The sequence below is a fragment of the Lichenostomus cassidix genome, chromosome 20, assembly GCF_008360975.1.
Source record: "Lichenostomus cassidix isolate B80296 chromosome 20, HeHo_3.0, whole genome shotgun sequence".
NCBI classification, from domain to species: domain Eukaryota; kingdom Metazoa; phylum Chordata; class Aves; order Passeriformes; family Meliphagidae; genus Lichenostomus; species Lichenostomus cassidix.
This window is the reverse complement of record NC_139500.1, coordinates 3,701,705-3,726,203: the sequence shown is the minus strand read 5'-3', so window position 1 is coordinate 3,726,203 and position 24,499 is coordinate 3,701,705. Positions and strand designations below refer to the sequence as shown.

Genomic DNA, 24,499 nt, shown 5'->3' with positions numbered 1-24,499 from the left:
CTCAAGCAATTCCTTGGGTTCAGAATGGAGCAGGGATTGTTCAGGGGGTGCAAGAAATGCCTTCTTGGATGTGAGTTCAGCTTTCTGTTGAGTACAGCAAGGACACATCTGACACCTGGACTATGATTTTAGTTCTGCTTTTCATGCTTGGTGGGAAGCCAGCAGTGTTTCTATAGTTAAAGAACTTGGAAGATCAACAAAATTGTAAGAAAGTGCTGGCTTTAAGTTTGCTTTTTACATATTACTTTTATCTCAGAAAAAACTCCCTAAAGGAGATAAGAAATCCCTTTTTGAAATCTTGCTGAGATTTGCTTTAAAGTAACAGCACTTGTACTTTTCAATATACTTCTCTTTTTACCAGAGTTGTACAAATGTGAATTCTGAGTCCATGAAAGAACTTCTGTCAGCAGTACCAATTATGAACATCAAAGATGTTGGGAAATGCACAACTTAAAACTGCACAAACCCTTACTACACCTGGAGGAGGTTGTGAGGATTTCACTGAAGGGCTTTTATACTGCTACAGTTTTACAGGATACTCAGCTTTTTATATAATGGCAGAGGGAAATCAAATGGAAGTGGTTCTGATCCCAGCTGAACCTGGGAAAGCCTGAGCAACTTAACAGAAGTCAATAAATTTGCTCCATGCTGGGAGCTCTTTAAATGAGATACAAATCTAGACCAGTATGTTTAGCTGGTATTCAGGAACTATCTTTAATGCTGCTTTATCTTCTTTCTGCTTTATCTCTCTCTCTAAGCTCATTATATGAATGTATTCAAACTTTTTTATTATTAAAACTGGTCAGTTTAACCCAGATTACGGATGTAACCAGCACACTTCAAAAAGTAAACATATAGGAACAGATTTTTTCAGTAGAGATCAGCTTTTCCTTAGCCAGGAAAGAAACCCAAAGAACCAGATTTTCAGAGGTCTCTGTTACTGACTCCTGAAAATCTGGCCCCATGTATTTCAGAACCTGAAAGCAGAGGGATTCCCCCTTTCTCCTGTCAGATCCATAGTGGAGACAATTTCAAAGCTCTCTCTCACCTTCCCCAAATTCAGCATTTTTAAGGAAAGGGATTATGTTCATCACTTGTTTGATCCCCTGGAAACATTTAGGAAAAGAGTTTCAAGTTTTGCCTTGTGAATTTGAGAGATGCTGAGAACACTCCCTGTGGCAGCACCTGTAACAAGCCTGAAGTGTCCCTCTAATCATTCTGATACCTCAGGATCATGATCTTTGACTTGGCTTTGTGATCTCCAGTGATAAGAGCAAATGGACCTTGGGAGAATCACACCTGTGCAAGGACACTTCCCCCTTCCACTGTATTCCCAGCAGTATTCAGTGTTTGCCTTGAAAATCCATGTCTTGACAAATGTCACTCCAATTCTCATGACACTATGTGACACTGAGATTGTATTCCACTCTTGGACCAGTAACAGTGTAACCAGAATGAAAATTATTTGAAAGCCTGAACATGAACAGTTTTTTTCTGTCCTAAATTGCAAGTCTTCGTGAAAAATAAAAACTTGTATGCACAGAAAATAATCCCAGTGAATTAATTTGTCTATTTTAAAATAATAAGTTCTGGAAATGCAATCACTGATTTCAACAAATACATATGAAATACATCAGAAAAAAAATACTCACGTTTCAGTATATTCCTTCTTTCTAGCTCCTCAACAGCGGGTCTTTGGCTGAGTCGCCTGCGGAAAAACACCAAAATCACATTTTGTACCATGCCTGTTCTTTAGAAAGTCTGCAGCAGTATTCTGACTTCTGGGTGGTGTTTTTCTGAGGAGGAGACTACAAAATCTCTCTTCAGGACTTGTAAAGAAGGAAAAGAAAAAAAAAAAAAAGAATCCTGGCAGAGAATTCTTTCTTATATTATTTTTCCCAAATGCCAGTAATGCAGGTGAAAGTTCTCCTCTAGTTTGCTCTGCTGTCAGTGAAATGCTTCCTCAGAATGTGCATCCTTTTCATCACGCTCTCCAGACAGTCAGTTGGAACCAGCACTCTCCAGAGGTAAAATTCACTCTCAAGGATGGTTTTCAGGTGGCTATCAGAGGAGTTTCACAGTGATCTTCTGTCTCTATCACTGCCTTTACCTAATCACACATAGCAGCGCATTTCCTTTTCTCTCCTAACACCAGCGGTGCATCTTGACAAAATGCAGACTGGCCAGAAATAAAGCTTTTCCTGTGGTTTCCCCACTCCACATCTATCAGCTCAGCTCTGCTCCTGCCTGCTGAATGCAATTCGTGTGCTGCTCACAGCCTCGCGCTGTCTGAGTGGAGTGTCTTGGTTCCACCTCCCCTTTTCAGTAGTGCTGCCTCAGGATTGAGTCTTCAAATCATATGATCCGTGCCACAGTGATTTTATTCCGCATACTAAATGAGACTCCCCCACGAGGCACTGTGAGATCTGCAGAGGATCTCAGGTAATTGGAGCCCTCCCCTAGGCAGGCACACACACACACACACAGAGGCTGCATTTGCTGGCTTTCATGTAATAATCCAGCCAGCAGATCGGAAAGAGTTTCCGATGCTTCCTGGCCTGCGTTCTGGCAACGTTCAGGATTCTCATCGTCTGCTCTCAGCAGATGTTGCCAAGCCGGAGATGAAGTTACAGAGACAAAGAAACACTCAGAGCAGGGACCACACTGCAAACTGCTGCAGTTAGTCCTCTACTGGGTGTAGGAAATAAATGAATGATTATAAAGTCATGCTGTAACTGTATCTACGTTTTATCAACTATACAGCAGATGGGAAAATGAAGTAATTGTTAACACACTGCAAAAGAGCTGGTAAAAGGACCTGATTCCAGTTTCTCTTTGTTTCGTAAGCCTTACCCAAAACACCTTCAAAATCAACTTGTGGTCACATGTTATCAGACCAACAACTCTCTTTTTAATTAAACTCTCTGGAAAAACTCTCATCTTTGGCAACAGGAAGGCACCACAACCCTACACCAAATTCACACCACAAGAAAACTTAGATTAGGTTAGCTCTTGTGTACAAACACCTACAACATAACTCTCATTCCTCCTGTCTAACACTTTGTATCACCTAAGGCTTTTTTCCTGACCTTTGGGTTCTCTTTGGAATAATAAACTGGATACTCCACCAGTGGAAGTTGCAACAATCCCAACTGAAACAGGAATGATGCTGAAACTAAAGGCTTTAAACATGTATTTTTAATTCCTGTTACCCTTGGACTCCTCCCTCCTCATTCGTTTTCCTGCATGTCTCAGAAATTACACAACTCTGGCTAGGTTTTGTTTGAAACAGATTAAAGTCCATTTTGTAATATAAATCAGGGAAGAATGACTTACTCACAGAGCTCATCTGCAAATGAAAGGTCCACCTGACCTGCTGCTCATATGCCTCTCTCTCAGCTGTTCTTAATTACAGCCCTGCCATGTGAGAGTGATAAATTCTCCCAAATTTGTACATTAGATTTTGGAGGCACCTTTTAAACTGGGGGGTTAAAAGCCTAACCGAATGAGTAAAGCAGTATGAGAATGCAAGTGTATATGATCCTGTGTGTTAAATATATAGATAGATATAGATCTATAGATATAGATATATGTAATACCTATGATGGTTGATTATTTAAACTCTGTTTCCCTGTGGCTTTGACAAATACACATTAAGTGCCCATTTTTCTGTGCACACCCTCAGCTTTACCCCCAGCAGAAGGAAAAGGTGCACACAGACAGCTATATGTGCACATGAGAGCATTGCAGGGTTTTTTCCTGAGTTTTTCAGAGATACAGAACACCCTTCCAAACTTTGTGCCACAGTCGCAAAACTAGACACGGACTTTGGCTAAAAATAAAATCTAGACAGGGTTTAGGGAAGGTGGGAATAGAGTGAAAACGCCAAGTACAGCGAGAGTCACGATCAAAGGAGAAGTGGCAAAAACCTCTGACACTGTTGCCATGTCCAGGGAGACTTTGGGTCTATTGGTTATTTCTGCTGTTCTGGAGAAGCCTCTCAGTGCCCAGAAACAGCTTTCACTTCCTTCCCGAGCTGCTGTGGGGTGGCCGAGCTTGGGGCAAGACCTGAAGGGCTCCAGATGGCCTGTCGGTGACACGATCAGGGGCTGGACACAGCCTGGGGCACACGGCTCTGCCCAGCCGGGCCGGCTGAATCGGGGCTCCAGAGAAACTGAATTCACTGCCTGGTCTGCTAGCCCCTCACAGCCAGAGCCGCATGAGGGAGTGCCCTGAGGGCAAAGCCCGCCCTGCCCGGGCTGCACTGGGGTGGTGGAGAGCACCTTTCCCAGCTCACCACCTCTCCCAGCTCACCACCTCTCCCACCTCACCAAGCTCACCACCTCACCTACCTCACCCAGCCGGGGCTCGCAGCCCCTGCCACACTCTCAGCCCCTGCCAGCTCCCCTCAGGAGGTGCCCGCAGCCAGGCCCGGAGCAAGATGAGGACAGACACCTTTCTGAGGGCTCCTGGCAGAGCTCAGGGAAGCCACAGGCCACCACTGTCAAAATGCACATCCCTCCTGATGGACATTTAATGTAAGAAGCCATTTCAGATGAGTTTGTGCCTCTTCTTGGGTGAGCTGCTCTCTGGGCGCTGTGAGGCACTGAGCAACAAGTGCTCTGTTTTGGAGATCTATTTCATGTTTTCTCTGAAGCTGATCCAGGACCAGAAACACACCCTGTGTGCTGAGCTCAGGGAGTTTCCTCAGAAGGGACTGTCCATTCCTGTGGAGAACCAGCGCCATGGCCTCGGGAACGCCACCACACCTGAGGGACACCTGGCCTGGGGACATGGCGCCCAGCTCCCTCACGGCATGGCTGGGAGCACAGCCAGCAACAGGGGACAGAGGGACTGAGCATCAGACAGGGGATGCTCAAATCTCGTGTTTAAAGGAAACAAGCTCCAGCTGAATAACAATTATCAGCAGACTGCAGAGCAGGGGAGACGGTGTGTGACTCCTGAGGATGAAACAGGCCCCCGCCATGAAGGAGCCTTTGTGAAAGCCAAAACCTGACCCCTCAGTGACCATGGATGGTCTCCACAGGCTTTGCACAGAGAGAATTTTGTATGAGGCAGGTGCAGGTGATTTGGAATCAGAGCCCTGGCTCGTTTCCTGTGGATCCAGTGAAGTGCTGGCACCTGAGCCAGGGTGGTTTCACAGCTCACCCTGGGTCAGTATGGCTGCTATGCTGTTCAACAGCTCGGGCTGGAGGAGCCATTGGAAGGTCTGAGGTGGACAGGAGGATCCAGCACTGCTGCAACACAGACATGGTCGTGGCTGGGTGAGTCCTGTGCTTTCCATTTCTGTTCTTTTTCCAGCTAGGGACTCACAGCCCCACGTGGACTCACCTCAGTGAGGTGACTGTGAGCTCTGTGGGGAGCACTCACATAATCCACCACTTCTGTTGTGTGACAATAATGATTTCCTTTCAGCTGATTTAGATATCTATTTCTTGTTTCTGGGAAAAACATCCAATCAATGCTGTTGTGTTCTTGGGTGTTACAAAAACCTAGGTTTGGGTATTTTTGTACTGCCTGCTGAGGCAGGAGTGCTCTCTCTGAGGACCTCTGTGTTGTTTTGTGTGTACTTACATAGTCACCATAAGTGTGTGTGGGTAAAAGGGAATGGACACATAACACTCCACATGCAACTATTTCTCATGTTCAGAAAAATTCCAAAGGTTTGTGTTACTGCTGTTCTGTGCAAAGTGGGCATCAAACTCCAAGCAGCAGGTGTTCTTCAGCTGTCTGAAGCTTGGGGAGTGTTCTGGGTGTATTTTCAGACTACCTTTAGAATGTCTTCTCCAGTAATTTGGGCTCAGAAAGATAACTCAGAGAGATAATAATATGCATCTTATTATATATAGAAGCCAAAGACTTTACTTGCTCCTGTGTTCTCTCACTGTTTTTCTTGTGGGTGAGAGAAGCAGCTCATTGCAGGTTAGCTCAGTCACCTGTGCTTCTCCCCAGAACACCCTGCAAGTACAGCCAGGTGTTCTTGGTCTCAAAGCCCCTCGGGTGCTCAGTTTGCATATGGCCTCGAGATACTTGTTTTCCACATGCAGTTTGCACATGGGAATCCTCTGACGTCGGTGAGAGCCCCACGCTGGCTCTCAGAGGGGCAGGGGATCTGTGGTGAATGGCTTTTTCCCTTGGGGAATATGTGTGGTGTATAATTGCAGAACAGGCTGCCCCCTGCCATCAGAGCCCTGCCCACCATCATGTTTGACATGAGCACAAGTGCAGATGTGGAGCTGGGGAGTAGGGAAAGCCACAAATGGCTTGTCCCCTCCGGAGCAAGGTCACATGTTTGTGAGCCCAGTGACTTGTACATGTGCCTCTGACTGCTGATCAGGACATCAATATTTGCTTCACACTGCCAGATTGTCTCCTTCACAGTGAAGGGAATGAATGTCTTGGGACCACTGTTACACAAAGATTGATCACATTGGACAGTTACAGGTGACTGAGTGCTCAGCAGTCTGAGGATCTGCATGTCACCAGGGCCCAGGGTCTGCTGTCAGATGGGCAATGCATCAATATGTCCTGTGAGCAGGAGGTGTTGCCAAATTCTCTGTCCTCACAATTACCCTGAGCAGTGTCTGCTGTGGGAGCTGCATCCCAGCAAAGCCAGAGCAAGCTGAGGGCTTGCAGGTGTGGGCACAGAATAGCTGATGAGAGACACATTTGGAACAGGTACAGCCCCCTTTGTGCATATGGGGCTATGCTGACTTCTCACACCTCAGACAGCCCTTCCTTTCTAGCTCCTCTTATTAGTCTGCATCTCACCTGCCTGGCAGACTCAAGCAAGCATTCAAGCAGAATCCAGTGAAAAACAGCTCAGGTTTGTGTGGTTTCTTATCTGTCCCCAAAATACCTTCCTGTTTCACAAATACATTGTTGCACAGTATCTCTATGTATGATTGCCACAAAACTGAATTTCTTTCGGATTTGTAGCCGAAGCCAAAAGTTATACTTTGGAATCCTGTTGCTGCTCTTAGTTAGATCCATGTGATTCTGATGATCCTCTCCAAAGGGAGCAGTGAACTGGCTAGACTTGGACACGTGCATGTGCCTGTGGACCCTGGGCTGACAAGTGAGCAATCAATCCAGCCATCAGTAAATGAGCTGTAGCCAGCAGCAATTGCATTGATTGTCCCTCGTGTCAGGTGGTTTTGCAGATGAGTTGGGAAGGGAGGTGGTGAGCAGGATCCCTCTCACAGCCCAGGCAAAGGGAGGAGAAATGGGAGTGCCCTGGTTTTGCTTCTCATGAAGCTGCTTGTGTCTGCTGCCCATCAGGAGGCAGAGGCTCTGCCTCTTAAATTGGCATCTCTGTTGCCAGAACATCATGTTCAATTCAACAAGAAGTTTATTTTCATCCTTCCTATAAGTAGCTGTGAAGGGGATGTGTGCCAGGGCTTTGAGTCACCCACACACTGCACTCTGCCTGCCTGCAATGTACAATTATGGGTAGTAGTAAATTCGTGGTGGGAGGGACTTCTCTTTTACTGTCTGTACAAAATTAGAAGGCAGACACTGAGACACAAACTTGGTTTTACCCCAAGGTAATTCTGGATCATGTAAAAAGTGGGAACTGATGTGCCAGCATTTCCCATAACAGGAAGATCATAGAATCAGGATAGTTTGAGTTGGAGAGAACCTTTAAAGGCATCTTGTCCAACACCCCTGCAATGAGCAAGGACATCTTCAAGTAGATCAGGTTGTTCAGAGCCACATCCAACCTGACATCGAATGTTCCCAGAAAGGGGACATCCACCACCTGAGTAACCTGTTCCAGTGTTTTTCCACCCTCACTGTAAAAATCTTCTTTCTTATATCTAATCTAACCTGACCTTCCTTCACTTTAAAACTGTTCCCCCTTTACCTATCACTATCTATCCATGCAAAAGGTCACTCTCCTTCTCTTTTTATAACCCCCTTTAAGTCCTGGAAGGCCACAATATTGTCTCCTTAGAAGCTTCTTGTCCTCAGGCTGAACAACCCCAAGTCTCTCAGCCTCTCTCCATAGCAGAGGGTTCTCCAAGAGTATCATCCTAAGAGCAGTTGCTGACCTTCTCTGACAGTAGGGTGCTCAGAGAAGCATGAAAAGGGTGAGCTGAATTAGTAAATGCTGTGAGTTGCATTCTTTAAAATTGCCTGATATCTGTGTCTGTGTGCCGTCATGAACTATTTTTTGCATCCAAATAAGAAAACTGCAGATAAACACAGAGGCTATAAATGTTGCCTTAATTACATGTGTTATTTATTTGTTTGGCCTTTAGTTCTGTCTAGATTTTCAAAGCTGCATATCAGCACGAGTTCAGTTAATTATGTTGTCACTCATCTACCAGGCAATTACAGTTGTCCATCATTATCATTTCTGTGATAGGAGCCCTGCAAAGAGTTCAGATTTCAGCTGAAATAGAAACCACACACTTGCCCAGCATGACCCTGGTATCATAACCCACTGTCCCTGAAGGACCTGCACCCTGTGACTGGTTTGTTATTGCACAGGGCTGTAAGCACTGTGTGGGCTGAAACAACAACACAGCCAGGATCTAATTGTGTGAGAGCATTCAGATGGAGAAGGCTTCAGGGTAATCACTGTCTTCACCACCTGTGAAAGCCCTGCTGCATTTGACCTTTGGGTGCCTGGTTTTCCCAAGGTGTGGGGAGAAAAGGCCAGGCACAGCTGGGAGCAGAGCCTGACTCTGTTCAAAAGCCTGCTTCAAAGCTCAGTGCAGATGCTGAGCATCCTTCCACCTCCTTCAGGAGGCTTTTGCTTTCATACCTCTCTCCAGACTCAGACAAGGACTCTTGGAGGATGGTGTTGCACGTTGTGGGACCAACATCATATAATGGCTTTAATTTTCATCTGAGTTATTAGTTAATATGCAAGAAGTTAACATGCTGACATGGGGTTTAAATGTAATAACTGCTTATTTCAGAATAGCAGCTTTCTCCTCTCCCTTCCACCTGCTTCCCCAGTCTGTGGTTTAGCAGAGCTGCTGGATAGTGGATCTGTCCTGTTTGTAATAGAATTACAATATTTAGTCATTAGGGGGACAAAAGTACAACTGGTTGTTCAGCCAAAGACATGTTCCCTGTCTGTAGTTTGATGAGTGTTTTGTTCAGCAGCAATGTCAGTGTGAGCAGTACCACTGCTTGTTCTCACTTCTGCTTTGCCTTGCAGCTGGGCACAGAGCTGGTTTGGGGAATACTTGCAAGCTAAAAATAGCTCAGCAAGGCAAAGTGCTGAAAGAAAACACTCTTCAAATAACTGAGAGAGTGGTGCAGCTCCCACTGCACCTCCTCTGCTGAAGGTTGAGGAGAGCTTCAGGCTGGGTATAAAATGGGTGTTGAAGAGTCTTCCAACAGAAACCATGTGCTGGGTATGACCTGGTCACACTGTGCAGGTCACTGAAAGTGGTGAATAACATTTCACTGGAAAGCAATAGGTTTTCTTTCTTTCTTTTTTTTTTTTTTTTTTTTTCTTCCCCCCTCTAAAACAGGAGTAAAACTCTGGAGCACTGTGTTCCCACAGAATGAAGAATAAAAAAGCAATGCAGCATTTCTCATATTTGAGGAAATCAAGAACATTGTGGGTTTGATGCTTCAGGACAGGCGAACAAAAGCAATCATATAAATCCCAGGGTTTTAGTTCTATCCCGTTATGTGTTTATTACCATGATATCATTTAAAAAATAAAGACATCTGCCACTGCTGAAATGATACTAAAATCAACTCTGATAGCAACTGCATGAGCAGCAGGAGGGAGTCTGCAATAACCAGCAGACAGAAGCAAATCTCAGGCCAGTGATGGGCACTGCCACTGACCTGAGACTTTCCTGTGTCCTAGTGACAGTTGCATACTCCTGGGTGCTTACTACATAATGATATAAAAACAGAGATAGGGGAGGGAGAAGATAAGAAAAGAAAAAATCTAGGTTTTAACTTCACTGTATGAGCAATCCCTAATACAATGTTTGTGCCTGTTCTCAAGGGAGGCTGAGGCTTGGCTTGTCAGGCACCTTTGTGCCCTGTATGAAATGAAGTGTCTGTAGGCTCGTGACTCAATTTCCTAGGCAGCCAGGAGTGCAATTTCAGGCATGGCAGTCGGAGAGGACAGGGACAGGATGACAGAGAGACATGTCACTTAGGTCTATACCATTAGCTCCATTTCAGAGGGCAACAAATAGAGATATTGTCCATAGATGGAAGCATCCCCGAATGTCCTGTGCTCAGCTGGGATGCTCAGGGCTGCACTAAGGTCCTGCAGTACTGTGCACTTAATCCATAAACAGTTGCTCCTACAACAGATGCCACTGCAATGTGCAACTGTGGGATTTGGGTCACTGGAAGAAACCACAGCTGGATTTGCAGAGAGCAGGCAAAGTATTGGTGTGTGTGGGCTGTCAGCTGTGTGTCAATTCTCCTCCTCCCCCTCAAGGCAAAACGATTTGAGAATGGCCCTTCTTGCCATGGATATGAGCTGCTGGAAAATTCCCCATGCAGTGTGAGTCCTGAAGAACATCCTTCCCTGTAACCTGGAGTTGTATAGCAGGGACCCTTTGGCAATCTGCCATCTGCAAGGTGTCTTTGGCCTCTGCAAGGAACTGTGAGGGTTCACCCCAGAGCTGGGGGCATTAAGCTGTGTGAGCTGTGAACCTCCTAACCCAGTAGCTCCAAGCAGGAATGGACAGGCTGTGGCACTTTGCAAACTCCTTGTAATGTCAGGCTTGATGCCAAGGAGCAGCTTTCTTAATTGCTAAAGTAAATCAAGGCAGATGCAGCACTGTCCAAGTACTTTGTGTAATCCCTGAAGGAAAAAACTAAATTACAGCAATTTCTAAAGTTGCAAATGCTGCTGGGATAGACAGTCCCTGGTGGGACCCTGTGTGTGGCTGCACACCTGCTCCCAGACTGCAGGAATCTCTCTGGGAATGCTCCCCCTGGCAAGGCAAGGACTTTCCAGTTCTCGCCTGTCACTCACCCACACAGCATCTCCAAAAGGATGGGATATCCCTGCCTGCAGACAGCATTTCACCATCTGCTGTACTATTTTCTGTTCCTCTTGTGTACACTATTGTTGGCCCAGCATTCTTCAGGACAGTTAGACCAACAGCTTGGCCTCACACTGTCACTGACCTTGGCTGGCCAGAGCCACACACACAGCCTTTGCCCACAGCAGGCTCTGAATCCTGCTTTTTACTACACTCTCATTTATTTGCTTTTAATATTTTGCTGCTTTTAAAATTTGTCTTGAGGTTATCAGTTTGTTTTTCAGTACAAAGAGTGCTCCTGCTCTCAGTGCAGAGCGAAATGAGAAATCCCATTGACAGCTCAAGGATGTGGCCCAAACAGTCTGTAGGGGTGTGAGTCCCTGGTCTCAACAATCATCAGTGTTGTAGTTCTTTCACCAGCAGCTCTCACAGTGCTCTGCAAAGCTGGTCTGTATGGTTATATCTGTTCTACAGAATAGGAAAATGTGGCAAAGTGTCTTGTCTGAAAAACCATTTGCAGCCCCTCCGGGAAATATTCACTTCCCTCTGCAAGCAGTATTTCAGTAATTCTGTTTTTCTTTGTTTTTAAATTGGACAGGGTGAGGAGTATGACTTGTCACTCGATGCCACAAAGTGTGATGCTGAGCACTGCAGACAGGCTAACTTACAGGAAAATGCAGGCAGGATTTGAATTTTAAAATGTCATCCTCATATTCCATCTGCTCTTCCCTGGAGCTTTTTGGAGCCCTCCTTAACTTTGTTTAGCATCCTGTGTTAAGTTATGGTCACATAAATCCAAATAGAATTTGTTGGCAAATTTCATGTAGAACAGAATATTCTGAGCTTCTGAAATCCAGGTTCCTCAATTGAATAAAATGTAAGAATTCAATTATGTAACAATAAGTTTGGATGTTACAGCCGTGATTTGTTGTGGTACAACACACACTGTCTCTCACTGAACAAAGCACAAGGCTGCAACACAAAACCTTTGTGAGTGTTCTCGGGAAAGGATCCCATTGTGCCACCTCCATGATTGTCCTTAGAGCTGTTCCCTGCCTGAGCAGTGGCTGCTGGGATGGGGAAGGCCAGGCAGAGCAGTGGAAGCTGGCAGTGACTCCTCAGAGCTGCAGCAGCCTTGGCTCTGTGCAAACATCCTCCCTCAGATGCTGATTTTCATGGCTTTTGCAGCTGATGCACAGCAAGTCACAGCACTGGAGTGCTGGGTTTCTGCTCCACCAAAATTCCCTGCTAACCCTGAGCCTCCTGCTCCCATCACCCTTGTAGACCTAAGCCTGGCATTTCCACACACATCATTCCCTGTTACCCTTTTCCTTCATGTTGTAAACAGGCTGATAAAGGGATTTCTTTAAGCTTAACTGCATGATGCCTATAAATATAACTTCCCTTACCACATCAGTCCTGGTTTGTTTAACCTTTTTTTGAGAAGGAGGATTTTTTTCTCCACTTGGGTGGTATTTGGAAGTGCTGTAGGCACTCCCAGTGATGATTATAACAAGGCTGCAGTGTAGCCTGGCCAAAATATGGCTTTTGCAGACACGTTCAAATTAGCCTGATCTCTGTGCAACAGGCCAGCTGCTTTCTGCAGAGACTGCTGACAGGGCCTGGCTTAATTTTTTTTTAACATAATTTCTGAGAATCTAATGAAGTATTAATCCATTCAGAATTTAATTTGCTTAATGAATATGATCATCTCAAGCAAATGATACTGGTGGTTCATCTGTGAGCCATGTAGTCCTGGTTTTGAGAGGTTTTTTTTCCACAGTGAGGCACTCAGGTTTTCTTCTGCTGTTTGTTTCTTGTCCAAGTAGTATTCTGTATAGTCTTAACAAAGCAAAATATCTGACACATCTTTGCACAGCAATGGACTCAGTAGATTGAAGTAGCTGTTTCTAATGTGATTTAGACTCAGATTTTGCCAACTTGCTGGTTCTTGTTTCCAAGTTGCCTCATTACAGTCCTCTGCATAAGTGGACTTTCAACAGAAAGAGATCCCCAACCACCAAAGGTGTGGTCCATTTCTTCTTCATTTCACTGGATAAAAACATGAGCATGGATTGATAAACCTGGGAGTCTTTTTTTTTTTTGGTCTTTTGGTGTGTTACATGTGATAGATAAAGGAAAAGACAGAAAAGAAGAGTGCTCTCCAGAGAAAACACTCTCCAGAGTCTGGAGGGGTCAAGGAAATGGGCTGGCCACTTGGATGAGTTAATTATTCTGAAAAACAGATACTGAAGGAAACTTGCCGTGCTCTGGTTGACTCAAGTAGCTCCCAAGCTACAGGAAAAACCTCACAAGACCTGATTGTACAGCTGCAGCTTGCCAGGTGGGCATTGGCCATGGAATCAGAAAGACTTACTTAGAACTGTGTTTTAATAACTGATACAACTGCATGTCATCTGTTGAGCAGTGTTTGAGTACAATCAGTGACCTTCTGTTCTGACCTGTTTTCTCTCCTTCCCCCCTTCCTATTTTCTAAATATTTATTTCCTTCATTTTTCTCTCCCCTCACCTTCTCTGAAGTTATTTCAAAAAGGTAGAAACTGTGTCAGACTGACCCAGTTTTTCTCTATGAAAGCAGCAAGCCCAAGCCTCCAATTCCTGGAGGAACTGAGATCCTGAATGAACCAGACTACAGAAGTTGTGCTCAGAGCTGCAGGAGGAGGGAACTGTAGTAACTCAGAATGTGGTGAACTAGCAACTGCAGTATGTGAATTACGGTTTCCTTGGATCACATGTACTGAGACAGTTTTCTTGGAAGAGAGCCCAAAAATAGGATTAAGTTCTTCATGTGAAGGTGCAGGTGACTCATCTGAGAACCCTCCCCATAAAGCAGGGATAACACAGTGCTGTGCCCCCAGGGACAATGTGTGCAACTGTGGCTCTGCACAGGATGGAGGTTTTTCTTCTCCAAACTAAAAGCCACATCTCAGGTTTTGTGGGAGAAGTGTCCCTTTAGGTATTCTGTCTGCATCAGGCATGGAGACACCCATTTATATCTAGTCTGCATATAAATTTGGTGAGGTTTAAAAGGCAACTGGAGGGAAAACCAACACAACCCAAAACTTCCTCCCTCTCTTTTGTTCTTAAATGCTTTCAAGTGGCACATCTGAAATGGATGTGTTAAAAAACATGCAGCCAAACCCCCTTCTGGCTGAGATTTTGCTTGTACCAGTTCACAGTCTCAGAGACACACTGTCCATCCCATCTGGCTTCTGTTCCAACAAAATGAAGTGCTTGGCTTTAAGTCCAGAAAACATTTTTCCTGAATTTCATTAACAGATCTAAACCAAAAAACCCTGAATCCTGTATTGCCTCAGTAACACAGTGACCGTGCCTGCACAGGGTCAAAGCTGCCACTGTGAATGCCTGAATCCTCCCCTGCCCAGCCCTTGGGTTATCAGGAGCTCACAACTGTTAACAGCACCTTGTTCTGGTCAGGTTTTCATCCCACAACGGCACAAATCACTGTGACAACCAGACCAGCTTACTTTGTACTCTATCGATTAAGCTCTGCAAATTAAATTAAAGTAATTTCTTTCTGTAATTACTTGTGCTGCAGACCCACACCAGCTCAAGGACCTGAATCATAATCCAGTGTAAGGTGAAGCATTGCAGAGTATTACTGGTATTTTATGCATTTCCATTTTGGTTTATGACTGCTTGTCACACCACAGGGCTAGAGCCCAGATCTTCAGGCGTGTGGAGATGCCCAATTTCTGGGAAGGGATCTGAGCTGAACATGTGCTTCTGTTTGTGGGTGGGTTGGCAGGGCAAAACAAGTGCACTGTTTTCTTCCCAAAAAAGGCTTTTTCCTTATTCAACTACACTTGCTTTAGCAGTTTTCCTGTAAGTTTATTTATGTAATTATGCTCCCTTGTGATACTTTACAGCTTTCTGAACTCTGATTTTTATTTTTTTTTAATCTCTAGTTTTAGTTGTGCCACTTACGCCAGATCTATTCGAGGAATTGACTCTGTGTCCCAGAAAAGGTTCTGTATATTTCTATCTGTGTTTCTGCCTGCTGCTCTGCTCTTCCCTTGCCTGCTGTGTTCTGACCTGCTGCCCTTGCCTTCTCTGTGCTGTGGAAAATAGGTTTGATTAGGAATTCCCAGCCCTGGAGCTAGGGAAGTAGAACAGAGCAGTGTAAGGAGATAGTGTCTTCCCAGAAGACAATCTTGAATCAGCTGTGCCCTGGGAATTTGGAACTTTATTTTGTCCCCTGGCAGAATTTACTGCCTCTGCAGTGACACTGCCTCATGTTTGCACAAATACCCCCCATTTTCAGCAGGAGGTGAATGCTAAATCCTCACCAATGCCATCCTGCACTGAGAGCAGCTCTGGGTCATGTGCATGTGTTCAAACCAGAAAAGAACACAGGACTAAGGCAACGCTGTTTCAACCCTTTATAAATGAATTAGTGTGTTCAAAAATTCTTTCCAGACAAGCTGGGGGCTGGTCTGAGACAGCAAATTGCTCATTCTGGTTCAGCTGCAGATCATGGCTCTTGCCCAGAGCTGTCAGGGTGCTCCACAATTAATTGTGCAAGCACTGGACTTTATTGCTGAAGCAAGGAAGCACTTCTGGTTCAAGCACTGCTGTCCAGAGGGCCTGATATGATCACACACTCAGGGAGGTTAGGTTTTCTTGCTGACCAGGGATTGGTGTTAGTGAGGTTCATTCTATTCTTGGGAGTTTAATACCTGAAAGGGAACAAACCTTTCTCAGTGCTTTAGACCAGGGGCAGTGTAGTCAAGGTACAGCATGTACAGATGTACTTGAACCTCCTCTAATGCTTTATTTGAACTGCACTGCAGCTCCCTTGGACTTGAAAAGCCTTGTAATCAGGAGGGTGAACTTACTTATTGCTTGGAGACCTAAATGACATTTGAGTCTTCTCCCTTTCCCCCGATTGTTACCACTGAAGGCTATCTCAGGACCTCTGGCAGCAAACACTAATCCTCAGCTCCTTCACCAGGCCAGTGCTGTCTGTCACTGTGTTCACAGCAGGGTTTCCACTGCAGGCTTTTTCACTGCCTGACACCAAGGAAGAGCTTAGGGGATATTAATGCCTTGGGATACAAACATCTAAATCTTGGTGGCAGCACCAAAAAAATTCTCAGCTTCATTTGCACCTCCTCCATTCTTCCTATTGTTCCCTCCAACCTATCCCTCACAATATCTTTCTTTTCCATAGCCTGCAAAGCAGAGGCCAAAACTGAAAAGGGACAAAACATTAAAAAAAAATCCCAAATCCTCACCGAGCACATGGGTGCTGTGTTGGCTCTTAATAAAATCCTGCATGCTCGTGCAGATTTGACAGCAGCCCCCAGCAGGTTCCCCCGCCAGCATCACGTCTTGCTGTCTGGAGCAGAGTGAGGAGAAGGGAGACTCCCTGGGCTCCCACACGCCCACAGAATTAAATTGTGGCTCTATATTTAGCTCCTGTCTCGTGTGAGGAGCTCAGCTTTGCACACACACCCACGCTGCACTCGCTGGGGTTATTTTTAGCATCAGTGAGATGGTTACCTGGATGATTCCTGCCAAATAGTGAAATGCATTAAATTGTACACAGCTAATTAGTGCTGACAGCTGATCTGTTCTTTGAGATTGCCCCCCTGCCTGTCTCTGGAATGAATCTGTGTCAAGTCTTCCCAGCCTTCAGGAATTAGGGCAGTTCCCTGCTTTTTAGTCCAGTGGCTGGGAGTTGGAGCACAGTTAGAGATTCATTAAAAAAACCTTGCTAATCTCCAGGTGAGCTTAAGCTGGGCTCAGTTCAGTATCTACTAAACTTCTGCATTAGTGACACCAGTAGTTTGTACACGTACACACACACTGCTTTTTTTGTCAGTCTAAACAAAATGTTCCCCAAAGTTCTGTGCATTCAGCTCAGTTTCTTTCTGAATCCCTCAGTCTGAAGGGCTGATGCCTTTTCAGTGAGCAGAGCTGCACTGAGGCATTTCTGTGGGCAAGTGGCACTGGACATGCTGTCCTTGGGAAACATAGTACATCTTTTGTGTCATCAGTAGGTAAAATTCTCTTTGTGAGTGCTCTGTGTTGAGCTGTGGTGCTGTTCTGCTTTTAGGCTGCCAGTCTGAAGTGCTGTTTGCTTGGTATTGTTCTGTCTCCAGCAGCACAGCGAACTTCATGCTCTGTTAGCTGAGGGACAAACCAGGGTCTCATCTGGGTGTGCTTTTAGCTACATCTGCAGTTCCTGGGTGAGTCAACTCGAAAATGCTTCTCCAAGAACCTCAGGGCAGCACCATAACTACAGATTCCAGATGTGGTAATGCACTGAACAAAGATGCTTCCTTTTCCCTTTACGTTGCCAGGTAACCTTGCCCCAGCATCATCCACTTAGCCAAGCCAAGATTTTCAAGGTAATAAAGATCAGCTTCAGGTGCTCAAGTTTTGGTTCCTCTCTGTGTACACAAGCATTCTGATCTTCCTGTCTGACTCCTCTGCCCACATTTCTGTACATTAATTCCTGTCTCCATCATCTTTTAAGTGCCACTTCATGCATCGTGTCTATTTGTACAAATACCCGAGGAGGTGAAGCAGCACATGAAGTGAATATTACAAGTATAATCTTTTCCGGGAATTCATATTTCCATTGAGACATTAACTTGTACTGGAGTGCTTTTAACTGTGCTTATATGAAGCATTCTCAAGAAGCACCACCCACCCAGGCACTTCAAACATGAACTTTCTAAATAGCCAGATATCAAATTTAATTAAACAACCTTTTCCTGCGTCACCCTTCAGTCTAGCAAGTCTTTCACTCCCCCAGGTTTCAGCTAAAACCCCCTCTAGAACAAAGAGTGTGTCTATGAGACAGAAAGCAGATATTACAAATAATTGTACTTGCAAATGTCGTTTCTGCCTCGTGACACAAAGAGCTCTCAATTCACTGAATTCTGTCGAGGGCTTATTGTCTGTGCTCTGAACACATAATATTGGAAACAAGACCTTTTGGGAGCCCTGTTGCCTAATGCACAGTAGAGTATTCCAAGTGTACACCATGCTCTGGGGCACTGGGGATGCATGGATTAGTAAGAGAAGCACTACAGCATAGGGAAAAATGGAATACTGCCATTTTGGATGGAGGAAGAGGGAAAAGTGCATGTTTCCACGGCAACAAGTGGTAGATTAAATTGGCTGGGAGCATGAAATACAGGAAATACTTTTCAAAAGCAGCGATGCACATAAATGAATCCTGGAATCTCTCCTCACGCTGCTGTCAGTCAATAATAAATCTGAAGTCAGTGGATTTGCACTGCTGTAAAAGTAGAATTTGGCTCAAAATATAGAATTTCCCAATCTCTCTTTTGAGATGGAATGAGTGGGAAAGTGAAGTAAAATAGGGGTTTTAGCTTTGACTGCATAAACACTCATCAGAGTGATAGCAGAGTCACTTTTCTCAGCAGGTTCACAGCTACTATTGAAATGTGTTACAACCAGAACCACTTAAATAATACAGCGGTTTTCAGAGGATGCTATTCTTTTGTCTCCCCATTTTTCAAGTTATATAAACACCATTATTTGGTGTATTTTGCACATTATTTATGTCAGTACATCATTCCCTCCAGAGTACAGAGTGAGGCTGTGTTAGCTGTGGGACTGAGGCAATTTGCTAGACAGCTACAGACCATCAAAGCCCTGCAACTGTGCTGAAATATATCGACCCTGTAAACAACTGCCTGGTTATGTGCCATTCTTACGCAGTCAGCCATTGAATAACTACTTGCTGATCTGCCCATGGATTATTCCTTGTGCTAAATACAGATCTATAGCCTGATGGTACACGTGGATTCACGATTTGCTGTTATCTAAGTTTATTACAGCAGCAGCATGCTGCTCTTTTCTGCACAGGTAGCAGCAAAACCCTACAGAGAACAGACATTTCCACTGGATCCCATTTCCCGGGCAGCACTTCCCACCCCAGCACCACATTCCTTAGCTATAAACCTCTGAGTTGTCACACAGAGACTGTGCTGCACGAGTACCTGTGAAATGAATGAATGTAAACACCTCAAAATCTCATCCAAGAATTTCACTCTTCCCAGTGTGGTTTCATCTGCACACCACAGCCAGGCTGTGCTCTGAGTGTAGGCTTTGGGGTGGCCTGGGTTTTGTGGGGTGAGTCCCAGTCAGAAACTCCAAAGGGATATCTCTAGGGCTTTGGCACTTCAGCCTTTGCCAGAATTAATTTTTCCTTTGTTGGTTGGTTGTTGGGTTTTTTGGACACCCACTTGCTTTTCCTGGTGTTGTAAATATTTTCCTGCATGCATCCACCACCTGAGCTCGTTTTCATGGTCATGTTCTATTCTGGTGGATGAGTTAAGAGCAGAGCTGAGCTCTGCCAGCACATATGTGCTGGAAGTTGTGTGGGAGACTGCTCCCAATCTGTTTTGCCGTTCCTGGCTATTCCAGCAATCTCTGTGCCGTCTGTTCCCCGAAATGCGCTCAATCTTCCACATTCCAGGAAGAGGGAACCAAATTAAGGCCTGACTTCCAGCACTTGGAACAAAGATGGCTTTTAGCCATCCAACAGACATCACCAGTGACACTGATGGGCTGCTCCCCAGATTGCTGCATGAGATCACAGCAGGCAGGGGAGGCTCCCTTAGCTGCATTCACCTACAGATAGCAAATTTCCTGCCTCCTGGCCAGGAGCAGTCCTTTTCACCTGCCCAGCAGTGTCCTTGCACTGACAGTTGACTCTAGGGATGCATCCTTTGCAGTAATTCTTTAGGCTCATTATTAAGCAAGATAAATGGTAAATGGAAAGAAAGGGATAAAGCCTGTAGTTACAGCCTCTGAAGCTGCAATTCCATCAGGTCTTCCCCACTAAGAGAAGTCAGGCAGGACTTGAAAGAGATGTGACCTTCTAGGCATTTTAGCAAATAAGATGTGGCTGGTTATGACAATGTTCTCATTCAGTGAATACTTTGTGATGGTTAAACTTGGTTTTAGGGATGCAGTAGGGTGGAAACTATTTTTTGGGTGTTTAAAAGTAATCAGATTAGGCTCTTGTCATATGGAGAGACTTCATAAGAGATTGAATGGCCAAAATAATGGAATTAAAAATATTGGTGAGCAACATGAAGTGTTTCTCTGAAATGAATGCACAAGGTTTGCAAGGTGAAGATGGTCAAGGTCCATCTTTCCTTCCTAATGCAATGGATATTAATGGGACACACCTATGATTTGCTCTGCCTGTAACTCGTGGAACTTAATGTAAAGCGTAGGAAAAAAAAATCTTTCCTACTTGTCTGGATGTACATGTTTTCTGTGGCAGGGTCTGCCACCTGCACTGAGCTGTGCAGTCCCTGGCACAAAGCACTGCTCCCCTTTGGGTGCAAAGAGCTGCTGTGCTGTCACTGAGACTGGAGGGACCATAACTCCACCTCTGCTGTTGCAGGGGCACCATGAAGGGCACCCAAAACCTCAGCTGTGCTCCCTCAGCAGCTCATTCCTGAGCTGAGGGCAGGATGGTGATGGCAGAGATGTTGTCCTCCATAAATTCTGCTCCATTAGGACTTGTGCTCTGATCCATACACTTGTTCTCATTCCCTGTCCCCAGGGGTAAAGTTTAATCAAAAGCATGCACATGAATGAGTTAGTCTAAATATCAATAAATGTTTCTTTCAGGAGAGGCTTGAGATATTTAATATTTAATAAGCCTTGAAAATGAGCTTCTATTCATGTTTCTCAATTTGATTCCAAGCATTTTGGCGGTGAGCAGCGCTCGCTGTCCCCGTGTGGGCAGCGCAGCACAGATTATTTAACAATCCATTTTGTCTCCTCTAAAATATTCATGTTTGCAGATATCCAAGTGTAGCTCTTAAAAAAAGCACACACAAAAACCAAATGGTGCAGTCTGAGCCTCCCAGTTACCTTCAATCTTTGCTTTAGGCTACATGCCACAGCGATGCTTTCTCTCTCCCAGCTCTCCCCTGTTGCCCTGGTTACTGATCAAAACCAGAGTATCCCTGCTGTGCCTGCAGCTGGACTTACACAGGCACCTTCCCCAGGTGAGAGCAATGCTGCTTCTGCCTTAAAGCACCAGTGCAGCCACCAATGCCAGCAGCTTGCCCTTGGGCAAGTTAATACACAGCTCTAATTGCCTTTATCCTCATATGCAGCTAGAGCTGATGAAGACAAATCAGCTTAAGAAATAATTATATTACTATTTTTGTTAAAATACTGGGTTTTCTGGAGGACCTCAAAATCTCAATTGCAGCAGCAGAGCTGCAGGTAGATTTGGCAGGATTTTGTTTCCCAAATTGACTTCTGTCTTGTTTTCTCTTGAAATCAAGAGAATCATGACTGAGGAGGGAGTTAAGACTTTTTTTTCCTGTGGCTGATTGACAGCTGAAAATATGCTGTATTGGTTTGTGAATGGTTCCCTGCAGGAAATGGACCTGGGTGGGTGGCAGTGCCTCATCTGACAGGACTCATAGGATGCTCCATTGTAAAGGGAGACTCCTCCCTGTTCTCATTCACAGCACTTACTTGGAGAGTTTCATTTCAATTTGCTGCCGGATTTCCTGTCTTTCCTCGTCTGTTCTCCTTGGGAAAATATTCCTGTCTTCCAGCTCCTGCTTACTCGGTCTGTTCCGTAGTTTTACTGCCAGCAGTTCTTTCTTGCATTTTCTTGGCAAAGTACCTGGGACATGCATTGAAAAGAAAGTTATTAGAAAGGCAGCTCCTGGGGATGAAACAGGAACTTGTGGAGAGCAGGAATGGCACAGAGTGACAGTGGATCTGTGGGTTGGTGAGCAAGGAGCAGCAGTACATGTTAAAACCACTACAAATGCAGAGGGAACATATTCCTCAGGAATTGCAGTTAAACCTTTGTTTCATCTTGGGAGCACGGTGTGTAACAGGAGGTTAATTTGTTTTGGTTCCTTTTTGCTTTAAAGGTTTGGGGGTTATTTTAATTGAATGCTTTACCCTTTGTGGAAAAGGTCACCTCATTTTTAAAGAAAATGACATTTAATTGGTATTTTTGTTTGGCATTTGTGATAGGATTAAAGTTTATTTTTTTAAAGGATGGTCCAGAGGTTGGCAAGATTCTAAATCGTAAATAGATTCTCATTCCCAAATGTTGGGGTTTTATTTGCTTGGGATCTGTGGATATACATTATCATTAGCACTACTGATCACAAATTTCTTTATGCAGAGGGGAGGAGTCTGTAGAACCTCCTTCCCACATTTACCTGTTGGGAAGAGTGGGGCAGAGTAATTCTGTTCTCCCTGTGTGAGCAGTGAAAAGTCTCTTGATAGCTGCGTTGGTCTAAAGTTAAACTTTTTAGAGCCATAATCAGCTCAAAACCCATTTCTGGATCTGAAAGCTGTGCCCTTATTTAGCACCTTCCTTGAAATGCTCCCAAAGTCTGTTGCAAGCATTAATTAAATTAAACCACACAGCCCTGTCTGAAGTAGCAGATATACATTTAACAGATGGAAAGGGAAGTTAAATGATTTGGCTGATGCCACACGGAGCCTTCTGCTAACTGAATATCTGACTCCATCAGAAACATTTGGCTCACAAAACCACAGACTTGGGACTCTGACAAGGTTTTTCAAGCCTCTGCCATGCTGGGAGTGGGTGCACAGGAACCAACAGAATTCCTGCTGGAAACAACCCAAAGGACATTTGGGGCTAGAAAACTCCTGGGTATCCCTCAACACATCCCCAGTTTCACCTGAGTATTTTAAAGAGGCAGGAAGAGGAATTTGGCCATGTCAGGAGGTTTCTGTGGAGGGACTGCATGTGGACAAGGAGCTCTGTGTGTCCAGACCATGGGAGTTGCAGCACTGGCCAGTGCAGAGTGTCCCAGGGCAGGACACCTTGGGGGTGTAGAAAGTGATCTAATCTATAGGATTTTTGTCATTGACTTTAAAGGAAGTGGGGTCAAAATCCTAATTAGGAGTGTCAGCTCCAGCTGTCAATCAAAGGTGGACTATTCATAGTGAAGCATAATTGCCAGAACAGGTTAAAATCCAAATATACATGCAAAAAGGGAGTAAGTGCACATGAATGAAACAAAACTAGAGAACAAAGAGAAAATAAAGACCCAAACTATTTTCCCCACATGCATTTTCAGCACCATGAGGCAAACTCCTTCCTGATCACTACCTCAGTAGAAACTGAACCTGCAAACACCCTTATTTGAGTATTCTCTTCCTAGGGTTATTTTTCCTGGTCAGTCAGGCACATTCAATGCCAGTCTGTCCCATGACTGTCTATCTCAGGCAGGATCTTGGCTGGATTGTTTCATGATTTATCACACCTCAGCTAGGTCAACAAGAAATGCTCATACCCTTTTCATGTTAGGGCTGCAGGCTCCTGCAAAAACTTCCTGTTTGAATTCAGTCGAATCATGACATTTAATTTCCTGTATGTTTACTGTTCTTTTTATCACATTCACTGTTTTATCAATCAAAACGCAAATCCTAACACTGTGTGATGCTGCAAAGACCTTGACTGCACCAGTTAGCACTTGTGGGCTACATTCTGGTTACACTGATTTTTAAGCTGCACTAAACCACTGTCTTGCCTTGCATTTTCAGAGGTTTAAAATAATGATTTATTGAGTGGAATGCTAATGGAAAACCAAGGTATAATTCCTCACTTTTTCCAGTTCTCTGTAGCTGTCTGTACCTCCCTGTAGCCACCAGGCTGTGGCACTGTGCCCTGTCGCGGTGGCAGTGGCAGAGTGGGTGACAGGCAGTACCGGAATTGTAAAGCAGCTCGGGATTAATGGATAGTTTTACTCCCTTACTTGGAAACCAGCCCAGGCTTTTTCGAACGAGGAGGACTGTGGAGATGTTTGGGGAATTGTTCTGGTGCTGTTGCTGTCACTGCTGCACCTCTGGCTCCTCAGGAATGCACGGGGTGCACTGGAGTGAGCGCTGTGTGCCTCCCAGTGTCCACACCAGAACTGCCTTGGGAATGTCCAGCTCTGAGCAGCTGGACATCAGTCACAGAGCTCAGCATCCTCTGTGCTGAGCAGCAGCAAAATATCTTTGAAACAGGTCTGGTTTTCTCAGTTGGCCAAAGCCATCCCCAATACATCACCCCTGTCGTTCAACTGCAGAAATTTTCCAAAACTCAGGCACTTATTGTGGAAAGCCCAGAGCTGCTTCTAGATATCACTGAAACTTGTACAATAACCAATGCCCTCCTATCATCATATAAATGAATAATTATTTGTTAAATATAGAGAGATTCATCTTTAATAGTAAATAGTCAGATTTGGGTTTGCTCATAGGGGATGTATTTTTTACCTGGCTGCCCCTAGCTCTTAGAATTTTTATTAAAGGAGACCCTTTTATATGCATAGAAAAAAAAAAAAAACTTAAAAGGTGGGGTTTGTGTTTTAAGCTATCCTTAAATGCACAGCAATTAGACAAGGGACTCTTTTCTTTTGCCTTTTCTCAGGAGTCTGTTCTGTTATTTGATG

General features: G+C 44.7%; 1 protein-coding gene across 3 annotated transcripts in view; it reads right to left on the bottom strand.

Annotated features, from left to right (window-relative positions):
* Positions 1–24,499, bottom strand: part of PHACTR3 (phosphatase and actin regulator 3) — a 100,563-nt gene that overhangs the window by 6,982 nt on the left and 69,082 nt on the right. For all 3 annotated transcript variants that reach the window (XM_085079590.1, XM_085079591.1, XM_085079592.1), the window contains exons 8-9: positions 21,543–21,696; positions 1,653–1,708 (exon numbers count right to left, since the gene is read on the bottom strand). In XM_085079590.1, the coding sequence (XP_084935716.1) occupies positions 1,653–1,708; positions 21,543–21,696 (210 nt within the window). The remainder of the gene's footprint in view (positions 1–1,652; positions 1,709–21,542; positions 21,697–24,499) is intronic.